At 38.2% G+C, this 13,566-nt stretch overlaps 1 protein-coding gene across 1 annotated transcript; it reads left to right on the top strand.

The window, feature by feature from the left end:
- Positions 1-1,496: 1,496 nt before the first annotated feature.
- LOC139122532 (DNA damage-inducible transcript 4-like protein) lies at positions 1,497-9,633 on the top strand. The gene is made up of 2 exons (XM_070687998.1): positions 1,497-2,934; positions 5,309-9,633. Exons 1-2 carry the CDS (start codon positions 2,733-2,735, stop codon positions 5,755-5,757), a joined length of 651 nt encoding a protein of 216 aa, XP_070544099.1. The 5' UTR covers positions 1,497-2,732; the 3' UTR covers positions 5,758-9,633.
- The last annotated feature ends 3,933 nt before the right edge of the window (positions 9,634-13,566 follow it).

The following is a 13,566-nucleotide window of genomic DNA, read 5'->3' as shown; positions in this document are numbered from 1 at the left end:
TCGAGTACTTCTTTAACCGTACTATTGGTTGTCTACGAAATTAAACCCTTGAATAGAATCACAGACAGCTTTTACCATCTACGTTATGGAAACCTGTATGAATAGGAGCATCGTTCCAGTGTCCATTACCCCCATGTGTATACGGTCTCAAAGTTATGTCCCATTGCCTTTCTACATACATGTATGAGTATATTGCTCGACTGTGGGCAACAACCCCCCGGCAACAACCGGGCTGCATATTCTTTAAAAAACTCGAGAGCTGGTTTACACTGTAGAGCTTCTGGGATGTCGACAAGGTCAGTTTGTGTCAGGGCAAATATAGGCCACTGTATTTGCGTCATAGCTTAGAGAGTTTCATAACGATCGGAATGTCGTACTAATGGCAGCTTGTTGCCATGTTGCGTCCCTTAATTACTTCCTGGGAGACGCCCAACTTGAAGATCAGACGGAAAATAGCATATTTTTGCTCAGAAATGGCTAAGAATAAAAATGAAGATTGCCACACTAACTATACGGATTATAAAATCGACAGAGGGAGTTTCTGACGGAAAAGGAAAAGTTGCTTTTACTGCGCGCCACATAAGCTTACTATACTAAGCAATCAGCGAAACCCATCATTTGAAGTCACAAGTGGGAATATCGTTGGTATTCTTGGATATACAGACTTATCTGAGTCAAAATCAATGGTAAAAACAAGAGTAAGCTTAATATCATCATTCAGTCTGGCAAAATATCAGGCGGTGGTTTTGGAGGACATCATGAAAATTTGCCGAGTCAGCATTTTTGCTATCGCCGAGGATGTCCATGTTATGTAGTTTATCTGAAAAATGACGACGATGTCACAAGTGTAGTTGGATACGTCAATTCATGTTTAGTGTTCTGCATAAGAAAACTGAAGAATATTACAAAAGCACGGTTATGTCATTCACCTGACCACGGTCCCTCCATAGAGGGACCGTGATAACACAGCTCTTTAGAGCAATTGTGTCGAAAGTTGAAAATTTGACGGCACTATTCCAGCTTGCGTAAATCATAAAGACATCAATCATATCTGCTCTGTATGTATGTATTTGGAATGAATAATACTTTGAAAGTGTTTACTGATTAGGGACAGATCGGTAGCGCGGCTTCAGGTGAAGTCAAGGCATTGTCTCGTGCATTGAACCTGTCATTGCGTACACTGTACGCTCTATAACGTTGTAACAAGTGACGACGTGTCTGCCGCCACGCTGTTTGTGTGACAAACAACCTAGACCGAAAAACAAGTGTTCACGTCTGGTTCAGTGAACTCTCAACTCGGTCAGGATACTGAAGGCTGAGGTTCAGCGGACGCATTGACACGAGAGAGAGAGAGAGAGAGAGAGAGAGAGAGAGAGAGAGAGAGAGAGAGAGAGAGAGAGAGAGAGAGAGAGAGATTGTAGCTAGGAATAGTAACGTTCATGACAAGCAACTGAGTAGGTATTTAGCTGGGATTTCGAGGGAGAGAGAGCCTCAGAGAGAGAGAGAGAGAGAGAGAGAGAGAGAGAGAGAGAGAGAGAGAGATGTATAATTGCAAATCATCGATCATCATTTTCACATAGCAGAATAGATTACCTTGTTAATCGATATCGGAAAGTCGCGCTGACTCTTACATTGTACATTATTTTGTACAAGCAGAGAACCTGCTTTCTCGGGAAGTGGGTAACAACTGTGAAAACTTGTCCTTTGAAATCAATTTATGTAGTATGACTAATTTGTTATAGGGAAAAGGTTGGGCGCCGGAATACTATCGGTAAGACTGGAAAACACGACCGCGTTATCTGTTTCCGCGAGTACTATAAGAAAAGTACAAAACGTATTACAGTAAGAAAAGACAGAAAACTGTCCACTTTTAAAATTATATAAGTTGTTTTCAAAAAAGCTGAGGAACAATGAACAAGTCTACTCTACAAACATGAAAAAGATTCACTCGTCCAAATATTCCTAAAATTATTACATTTGTATGGTTTAACCATGGTCATTCAGCTCCGGACCGTGGTTTGACAACGTCAGAAAGAGTCCGAAAGAGCTACGAAATCTTCCGTTCGCACCGCATACTCACGGTAGCTGCTAATACCGATGATCAAAACCTTAAAGTAAAATTTATGAATGAACATATTGTACTCGAGTTGTTTTTCGCTGTGAGTCTAAAGTCGTTTATCAGTTTACAGTTCAAACTGATAAGTCGCTGTCCAACGTCTGACCCGACCCTGGCGAGGACGGGATGGAGCTTAACTACGTCACACGAGTACGTGCGAATTGTGACGTAGGCAACCTTCCACAGAATATTGCTCTCAGTGGTGACACACCTCCATGTTACAACAAATCTGATTCGCTAACGGTGACAATACTGCCCAACTGCTCTCCATACATGGACTGCCTTATGCTAATGTTCTAAAAATACCGTCATTTGGTCATTATGCTAATGAGTTAAAATATTCATATCCTTTGGGAAACCCGAGCACGTCTTTATTCAGCGTTCGAACGACCAGCTGATCAACGTGCCCGGCCTAAGGCTGGATTTTCTGTAGATATTTTTGCAGAAAACCTGCCTATCTCTTGCTTTAAGTTGCCATCTTAGTCGTATTTTAGTTTCGTAAGCCATTCTGAGGAGAGATTTCCTAGCGGGCAACTGCTGAGAGTTGGAAATCTGCAGAAATTTCGAGTGACAAAGGAACGAACAGCTGATCAGCGTGACCGGGTTTCTGTGAACGATGACAGCACAGAGCAAAATGGCCATAGTCGGCAGTGATATTCGCGACATGGAGTCTGTCGGCGTCGCCTTTTCTCTGCAACGTATGTTCGAAAAACTTGCTGAAATACTACTTGGCCCAAAGAAGTCGATATCCCCCGGTTCCGTCATCGAAACTGCCAAATTGGAGGATTCAGACCTGAACAACCATTTACTGGCGAAAGGTATGTAAACGCTTTGAAGTTGCCCCTCGGGCATATAAAATAAGCATTTGGCCGATAATTGTACAGTGTCAGCTAGGTTTTGTTTTTCAGCGTCTACTGCTAAGCTACTGAATGATTATCCTTGTAATTTGCCCGTTGACGCTGAATACTGCAACATTGTCTCACTTCAGAGAGCGTACTGAGATTTTCGTTCACCCATGAACTGCCGCTGAACTGTAACTTCTAAGCTCCGGTGACCGAGTTACCGTCTGATGAACCCTCAGCCACCCCGGTGCCCTGATAAATTTCTTCGTGGTTTTGGGACGTCGATGGTTTCTCACATGCTAAAAACACGTAGACATTCTAATTTGTACAGTGCAAAGGCTTGGATTTGCAGACCTCGTGCATTGCTGATGAAACTTGCCGGCATGTTCATCACCATTCAGTGCGTGTATAAGCGTTGGCGTTATGACTAGACAACGAAACGTTTCACGCGTGGGCTTGAGTGGTTTGAGGGTTGCGAAATACTGTCCTTAGCTTGTGCACCAACGTCGTTTTGCAAAGAGTATGTAGAAGTGAAGGATATTGAACGCAACAGAAAGTAAAAAAATAATTTACATGTTTCGAAACAATTAACCATTTAAATTGACTCGTAAACATCGACCTCAGCAGCGCCTTTACGTTTTCGTCTTCAAATCAGGGTTAGAAAACAGCCATGGATCTTTCTCAGTTTCTGTATGTTTTATTTTTAATTTGCAAGCTAGTAAGAAAAATATTAAAATATCTTATTCATATATTTGGTCAGAAGAGACAATAAAGTTCGCATTGTACAGGATGTCCTTTATTCCGGAAATTTCCGTTGTGTGGAATGAACGATTGCTCGTCAAGTCAATGAATGGTGCCATGTTGTATGGATCCAGGGTTATTGCTCATCATTTGCATACAATAGTGTTTTCTGGAACCACGCATGCTGACTAGGCGCTCAGCGCTTGGCCGTAATGGGACACAATTAATCCATTCACAGGAGGCAGGTCGCACAAACAAGCCCACACCATTCTTTTGTCGAGCTGTTTTTCAGGGCCAGTCGACTACAGCTTTACTCGTAAACACTTCAGTCGTTACTCAAACGCTGAAAGGCAGTTACTTATAATAAATCACAAATACGAGTTCGTTCTTCGGTCGAATCCATTCATACGCGGATACAGTCGACCAACTGACTGTAGAGCATTCTAGAGTGATCAGATTTGCGAGTAGGAGTGGAAGTCCCCGAAAGTGGCCTGACAACGTATTCGCCCTCCCGCCGCCTCTGCTGGCGTTTCCTGCTATTTCGACATCTGACTATGTGTTTCTCTGCGGTTATCTGTATTTTCACCGCAGATTATGAAAAAACCCGGAAAATCATTGAATATTGTATAATTTCTTAAGCATCTTTTTATCGGTGTGGTGCCTTAGTGAACGTCCAATCTTGTAAATTTGAACATGCCAGGTAGCTTCACACTGCAGTTTAGTGTTGAATGATGCAATCTCCGTTCTTGCAAGCCTAACAAACTAACCTTTCAGGTAGCGAATGTTCACAAATGCAAATGCAAAAATGAATGTTTTGATGTTTTTCGACCCCATACATGCATACTTTTAGCGCGTTATAATGGGATATGGGATCCCTATTGTTGATCAACAAATTTGAAGTTCAAATTTGCTAAGAAGACAGCACTCTGTCGAAAAAGTCTCTGATAAGTTCTTATATGCTGCAATGAACTTTAACCCAAATTAATTATCCTTTCTAAACACTTTTCACTGCAATTGGATCTAGTTTATACAAGCTAAGTTACTAAAACTAACTGTGATAGTTTTGGTTTTATTTGAGAACACTGATCGTCCTACGAAAATGTTTTGGGGATGGATGACCCAACAGGGGCACAATGCCCAAACGATCAATATTCACGGGCGCCGTGCCTGACATCAAATCATGTGGAATACACGTGAAAGTTGAGGTAAACGGCACAAATGGCAGGATTAGTGTTCCGTATACACAGTGGCCCATAGAAATGTGCAGGATTGAATGAGATGGAACGGATGGTTTCTCATCAATATGCATGTGAACTCAAACTGACCCGGCCTTGAACTTGAACTGCAACTGTCTGGGTCCCAGCTGATCCAGGGTCTATTTGTGACAGCCAAAAAATCTAAATGTAACTGACTTGAGGCATCACATGATAACAGCTGTTACAAGTTATTCATATTTTGTGTTAAATGATGCTTCACGTCAGCGAGGCAGTCTTTGAGAGAAAAAAAGGGAAAAAAGAGCATAGATCTGATGCCATGTCACACGGTTCAAAGCTGATGCCTAAGTCTAGTGTGTCTCTAATACAATTTTTTCCGCTTCTCTTTTTCACAGAGAACAAAAACTGTTATGGTGGATTTGAAGACAATGAAGAGAAAGAAACGTGTGAATCACTATCAAAGAGAGTGTTTGATGCACTTCTCAATGCAAAGCGAAAAATGGACTGCCCAGTGCAGATACCCTGTGATTTGACAATGAGGATAGCGCAAGATGTGATGCGGATGTCCCACTCGGAACCCTGCGGAATCCGTGGATGTGTGATCTTCATCACATTGGAAGACGGGAGTCAGGTCAGGAAACTTGGGAAAGTGATCATGGACCCATCGACGGTTGCAACATTTGAAATCCACCTTGTGCTCTCCAGAGTGAACATGACATTTTTCAACTTGACATTGCCATCTTGTGTGCTCTTTGGTGGACATGACACTATCAGGGTCAGCCCTGGCTTTAAACTGATAAAGAACAAACTTTATAGGTCTCACATGCACACTGGAGAAGAATAACTTCCATCTCTTCACATTGCTGCAACAAGGAATACTCTCCCATCCTCTCCCACTTTGCTTATCCTGGCTGTAAAAAGTCTTGCATAAAGTATATTTTTGTATATTTATGATACTTACTTTTGTCAGTTTGATATGAAAAACAACTTGAGGCTTACTTTTTGTGATTCTGGTGATGTGTGTTTTTGTCTGATGGCTTCAGAAAAGTTGCATTGGATGAAGCGAAACCCTTTTTTGTTGTTTATTGCAACGCCAGACAATTTTTTTCTGTCATGAGATTTTTCAGAGAAAAATTAACGACGGAATCAAAATATGACCAAAACAGAATACATTTTGTTCTATTTATGATAGTTTTGTCTTTTGAATAGGACAATCGTACTTACTCATTAAGCAATTCACACAGCGATAACTTTTCTATGTTCTGTACTGTTATGTATAACAGCTTCTGCCTTTCTTATCTTTTCCAAAACTTAATTTTAGACTAACCATTCTTAGTGCCAACATATCAAAGTGATTTCAGCTTTTCATCCCCGTGTAACTATTAATTATTGGTCCAACCATATAATTTGCAAATGGTATGGTTGTTCCAATTGTTGGGGTTGAAAACGGTGAAAGATTGAAGAGGCACTAGATGATGTTTGCTCGATGTACATCCAGGAATATGTCCATGACTAAACAACTGATAACTTTATTTGATGATAGATAAGTGACCTAGTCATGTGTAGAGTTCACACTGATAGTTGATAAAGATCTTGACACTGGGATCCCTGGGAGGTAGAGTTAGAAACAAACAAGGCTGATACCACATCATCACCTTGAACTTTGTCATAACTGTGTCAAATTTCTCAGCATTGGGACAGCTGTGTCTGAAACTATGTAGTTCCAAGCCACCGCATTATGATATACCTGTTTCTAAAAATCTGCTGGACACGTTACGGCAAAGTTCTGTAGAATATTGATGATATGACTGCCAATAATGTATCTCTGTTGCTGTATGCTCTTCCTGGTCATAGCATATTTGCATTTAAGCATTGTATTTTAAAACAAAGTGTGCTTTCATGTGTCAAAATTGCCAGTTTTTTCTTCCATGTGTGGCGTTTTCTAAGTTCAAATGTGACAGTTACAATACTGATATTTCAGGCAATGTAAATGTGACATTCAAAAGATGATTTGATTTGATCATGTAAAACTCAAGTTGTCAGCTGTAAAACATATTGCAACAAGCACAAAAAAGCTGTTGTAAAATCATGAAACTCACAAAAAAATAAAAAAAGTAAAATGAAGACACAAATTTGTAAACAAGGATTTTTCTTTTTAATCTTTGTTTCTGAGAAACATCTGCATACAGCAAATTAACACAAAAATGCAAAACCTGGCAATATTTTCAGACAATCTAAAACATTACAAAATCACTGTTTGTAGCCTTGAACTTTATCAATTAATTGTCCATGATCCAATACAGTATAAGTTATTAGATTTTTTAGCTGTACAAGCTCTAAATTCTTTTGAACAGAATTTTTGATGTTTTGCAATGAACATCTATACAGCTCAACAATAGCATATAACATGACTTTCCTATATCATGGTCAAGAATTTTTCACATTTCCATGCTGAATTTGTTTTGTGTAATATTGCTTAAGAATGAAAAAAGCTTATGTTTTCTGAGCAAAGAAGTGAATTTCAATCATTTTATCCGGTCAGTATAGGTTTGAAAATTCAAACAAATACAGCATTTTCAAAGTTGTTAATTATTACGCTATTCGTACAGTATTACTAAGTCTTGCAGATGTACAGAAATCTTTTCTCATGTCCTTAGCGTCCTTGAGCCCAAGATTTGCTTTTTTAATTTTCTTATTTGACACATAGAGTCTTGAGAAAACTTGAGGGTCTATGGTTTACCTGAATGATCAGAAACAACTCCCACATTTCTGTAACTGGGCAGAGTGCATTATGTGAGAATTTTAATGAGGCACTGAAATCTGTTGCATATGGAGCACAGAATGTTCCATTGTCAATTTGTATGTTGCATCGAAGTACCACATTGCACCTCACTGTATTGGCAAAATGGAATAGTCCACCACCATCCATCTTGCATGGAGGGACCATATGACTAACATGGCACCACTTCCTAGTTTCTACGTCCTGTATTGCCATTGTTTCACGCCTTTAAAGGGAATGGTAGTATTTATAATTCATTTGTTTCTCTAAAGAGGTGTTGCATTGTCATGCCTCAGTGGGATTGACACAGATGTGGTGATACTGAATGACCAGAATTACCCAAGAGGTACTTTGTTATACAAGTACCCATATTCATCAGGTGACAACTCTTTAGTCATTCAAGGGGCATTTGATTAGCATTGCATGATTATATGCAAAATCATTTATTCAGCATCATTTAATTGAGAAAAACAATGGCGCATCTGATAATTCCCCACCGTTCAAGTGTAGAGTAATTGTTAATGGTGTTAGATATCATTCTAGGCCAAGGCCATGTGTAGGATTTAGAGTCAGTAACATGTTTCATATTTGTTTAAAGTGACTGACTGACACAGGTCCATATGGATGTGAAGTGTCAGGGTCAAACTGTCAATTATCTGTCACATTTATTTGTGTTTGCCAAAAAATCTACTTATAGTGAAACTATGGCAAAGTATTAAACCAATGTCTTTGAGCCAGTGATGAATTCTCCTCTACAATAGAGTCCTAAGGATTTCAAATTGTCTTTGAAATATGTTTGCTGTTTTGACATCTTGTACCTTCTTCCATCTATGATGGTAGTTACTTGTACATATGATTTCTTCTTTTGTACCAAATTTTCACATCTGTTCATGCACTCTTCAGCATTCCTTGAGTTTAAACCAGTGCTTTCTAATCTATCCGAGCTTGCAATGAAATTTGTTATACCGTGTTCAAAGTGCCAAAGATATGCTGCATTGTAACATGGAGGTAGTAGCTCCTACTACCTCCATGATCGTAATAAGGTGACGATGACCAAACATTTACATGTAAAATATTTATTCTAACGCAATGAATGTAGTTGCTATAGCATGAAGAACCTGGAATCTTTGAGAATGTTTCTCTCTTGCAAAATGCTGTTTTGCGATTGCTTAGTTAAATTACTTCAGTATTATCAGCAGGTCTGCAATCAGCAATGTGAATTTCATGTAAAAATGTTGTGAGGGCAGTAACAAATACACAGGATAATTTTCCTGGACAGCTTTTGTGACAATTACAATCAGGCTGCGTATATTTTGCTCTGGAAAAGGAACGCCCAAGATCTTGGGAATGATTTTTTTGATCGCAATGTCATTTTGAATTTTGTTGTCGGTTTGAAGTATCATTTCCTAACAGTTTCTCATATGTCAGTGGCTGGCCAAGACAAAATGAGCGACTGAATGCCATTTCCATTGTAAGAGTTGACTTGCCTTAGTTTATATATTCAGGGATATTACTGGGGACATTGCCCCATTGTTGAACATTTACCTGTTAATGAAATACCTAGTATTTTACCAAGGTTGGGAGTAAGAAGAAAATGTTAGTTTTTGATCTAGCAGAATTTAAGATACAGAATACTCTTGTTAAAGGCTGTAAAGCGATAAAGAGGGATGTTACCTGCCCTCCTGAAGAATCCAAACTGCAACTCACTTTTTCATCTGCCAGTACTTCTGAAATGGTGCTATAACCAAAATTGTGAAATGAAATATGCCAGTAGTTACATCATGTGGTTGAACTTCTTGTCTGCTATAGTCTCCCCAACCCTGGTAAGATATGATCACGAACGTATCAGTTTGTATTTTCTTTCATGCTGTGGTGAGCCATACTTCAAAGTGGAAGTGTGAAAAGAAAATGAAAATAAAAAAAATTATATTAAAATGCCAATATGCTCATTGTTATGTATATAAATGTTATGTAAGTTTGTGTGTATGATATGCTTCATGTGTCGAAAAAAATACATTATCAACTATTTAGAAGCTTTGAACTTTATGTCCATGAATGTTGACTACGTTGTGCCATGGGTGAAAATTTTAGAAAAAATGATGCTGTGATTTTACATGTAGATAAATCCTGTGCAGAAAATCATTTGCAAATTTATACAGTGACCAAGCATGATAGATTTTATAGTCTGCTTTAGCTGTCAAGCTTTGAAAGTGCAATTCTTGGTACCTTGAATATGATGCATGCCACCTAAGAGAATAATAATTCTCAGACAGTCAACCGTATTTTCAATATGGCAGATTTCTACGGGTGGAATCTAAAGTTTTAGATTATACTTGAATTTTATGCCAGAAATGCCTCAAAAATGAAAAGATACATGAGTCTAGCTAGTTTTACTAACAAACAGAATTGGTTGCCACGACAACGATTACATTTTTTGTTAAAAGTATTTATGAGATCACTTATCTCTAATTCTTGCTGTGGCGACTTTTTACCCACAATACATTTCAATATAGTGTAGTTTACCGCCTCCCCTTGCCCAAGGCATAAGCGAGAATTCGGCCACTGCAACAAGTCAGTCAATAAAATTCAATAGCAGTCGGTCCAGCTGTTTACAAATCTGCATCAAGAGTCAATCCACAGTTACTAAAATTTTACATCAAATTTACCACTTTCTATATTGAAAATTCATCAGCATGGACTCTTTCAGTCCGTTATAACCCTTGTGAACATTTGCGGTGATTCCAACTCCAGAACCACATCTATCGACATTAAGGGATGGACCATTAGACCTTGGGAGGGGGGTGGTCACAATGAAATTGTGAAAATTTTTTTTTTACTATTGTAAATTTCTGAAATTTTTTTTTTCCAATTGAGATTAGCTGTGCAAATTTTTTTTTTCAGAGTAAATTTTCAGATTTATAATTTTTTTTTAGTTCGTCGCTGTCTGAAGATAAAGAGGGCAAAGATGTGGTGCCAAGCACCACAAGCGGCCACGCAAGCGGTCACGGGGGGGGGGGGGAGGTCAGGAGAGGGGTGTCCCCCTGCTGCTGTTGGAGCTTTTGAAAAATAGAGATTACAATGGTGTTATTTGGTGGCACTTGGGGAGTATTTTTGCGGGGGGAGGTCAGGAGGGGGGTGTCCCCCTCCTGCCGTTGGAGCTTTTGAAAAATAGAGATTTAAATGGTGTTATTTGATGGCACTTGGGGAGTATTTTTGCGGGGGGAGGTCAGGAGGGGGTGTCCCCCTCCTGCCGTTGGAGCTTTTGAAAAATAGAAATTAAAATGGTGTTATTTGGTGGCACTTGGGGAGTATTTTTGCGGGGGGAGGTCAGGAGGGGGGTGTCCCCCCTCCTGCTGTTGGAGCTTTTGAAAAATAGAGATAAAAATGGTGTTATTTGGTGGCACTTTGGGAGCATTTTTTCAGATTACACATCTTCCTCTGAAACATGGTCTTCTTGCTCCTCAGTAGCTTCCTATAGTTTTGAAAATTGACTATTTTGGTTTCCTGGCTTCCCTTTCTACTGCGTGGTGAAATGGCTACATGCACCCCACCAAACATCATGCATATCTCATGATTCACAATTGATTTTGACAAGCTGAGAAGCTAAAATAAGCTAAATAATATAGTTAAATTTGCATATTTGTGTTTTTAGAGCAATTGTTGCCCTTTTTTGATCAAAACATCTATTTCTCTGTAGCAGCATGTCCAAATTGATTGGATGTGTATAGATGTGTTGAAATTTCAATATTTGTCTTTTTAGGGCAATTTATGCCATTCATGGTAAAAAAATCTGTATTCTCTGAAAGGGCTTGTCCAATTTCTTTGAAATTTGCTACACAAAAACGATTATTCATGCAGATTTATTCAGTATTTGCTATCGAGAAACTTTCAAAGTTCAACCCCTTTTGTGTGTTTTTGTGTTGGGATTTGTTGGATAGATGGCATTCTACGTAGTGTATTGTTGAATGTTAAAACATGTGTTGCTGTGTTTTTTTGAGGCTGCTTTTTGAGAAAAAAGAATTGAAAATACCTTTTTAAAAGCAAAATAATACATAATGACTTGATATGTAGTTTTATCATTATTGACGTGTTTCTACTTGTTCACCCATTCTTGCAGTCATCATTGCAATAAATGCTGTGAAAAAATGAAACTGATGTGGCCTGCATCTGTTTACCTTGATCTTAAAAGGCAAATACAACTTTCTGTCTTGACAACCATACCATAGTTCAATGTTTTACCTAGTGTACCTGCTCGGTTTGTACGCAGGAAACAAGTAGAAAACAGGTTCTATAATTTCATTATTTTCAAGTGATCAGAATACAAAAGTCCTGAAAAGATAAGATAATCACAACTTCCAGTATAAGTGATACAGTCACTCTAAATGTATAAATTAAAATTAAAAATGTGCCAGGAGGATGTACTAAAAAATACAGAAAGTTGCTTTCTGTCGGTAAAATCTAAAAAAAATTCAAAATTTTAAAGACTTTTGCAGATTTTTTTTTTACGCCTTTGTCTTCTTATTTATTTTTTTTTTATTTTGCAAACTAGTTTGAAATTTTTTTTTTCCTTTCTGCTCTGAAAATTTTTTTTTTCTGTTTTTTACCACCCCCCTCCCAAGATCTAATGGTCCGTCCCTAAGCTTTACAGGTGCAATTTGCCCACTGCAACAAACAACATTTCATAAAATTCAATAGCAGTCGATGTAGCTGTTAACAAATCTGCTACATTTTATACAATTGGTACCTCTGGTCGAGAAAAAGCTGGCTTTCGATAATACCAAGACGACGCGATCGCTCGGATAGGGGTCTGAGCTTCTCAAACGAAAGTCATGGTAAGGTCAGTTTCGATGAGGCATGCTGAAAAGAATCACCAAGTGGGGGCGCACTTTTAATCCTTGCCTCCATCTGTCCAACGAGCGCTGAACAGGTAATGTGGAAGAATATTTCAATCATTTTTCAAAAGGAGGGGAAATGTAGTTCAAAATCTGGGGAATGATACCAGAAAATTAAAAAGGAGCTACCATACTCTTGCATAGTCTTTATATGCTATAAATACACCGACAGTGGTGAACAAATTGTACCAAAACCCTGAAAACTGTTTTGAAATGCTGACCCAGTGATACGATCATACAACACCCAAGTTTTTTGAGCAAGTGACGCCATACTCCTAAGTAATGTACTTTCTATGGGCCTGATACATTTTGGCGTCACGAGTTAATTCGCAGTTTCAGAAAAGTTACATAAAATTTACTGCTTTGTATCTTTGAAGTCTCATCAGTATAAAGAGACACTTTACAGACAATAAACCTTGTAGAAATATGCAGTGATTCTAATTTTAGAACAAAATGATCGATAGAGGGGGTAGTGAGTGAAAATTACAAACGAAACGCTATACATAGTCAAGTGCCCTTTCATGTACACAAATGTTATGTTTTATTGTATTTTAAGGTAAGAAATCGGATAAATTTGTTTCTCAAATCGGCATATCGAATGGTATAATAAATAACGGAAATTCAGAAATCTCTGAACAAATACATCACTCAAGTTTTTGTGGTTGGTGTCGATGGATGTATGGATGTGTATGTACAGACCATCAAAAGACAAAAGAAAATCAAATAGGACTCACTCAGTATATATGTATTTATATAAATATATGAATGTTTGTATGTATTTATGTACAAACACACATACACACACACACACACACACACACACATATATATATATATATATATATATATATATAATATTATATATATATATAGGCCCTATAATATATATATATATATATATATATATATATATATATATATATATATATATATATACAGACACACATATATTGTATATGTGTGTGTGTGTGTGTGGTGTGCG

The sequence above is a fragment of the Ptychodera flava genome, chromosome 22, assembly GCF_041260155.1.
Source record: "Ptychodera flava strain L36383 chromosome 22, AS_Pfla_20210202, whole genome shotgun sequence".
NCBI lineage: Eukaryota > Metazoa > Hemichordata > Enteropneusta > Ptychoderidae > Ptychodera > Ptychodera flava.
The sequence above is the reverse complement of the archived record's forward strand: the minus strand, read 5'-3'. Positions and strand labels throughout refer to the sequence as shown.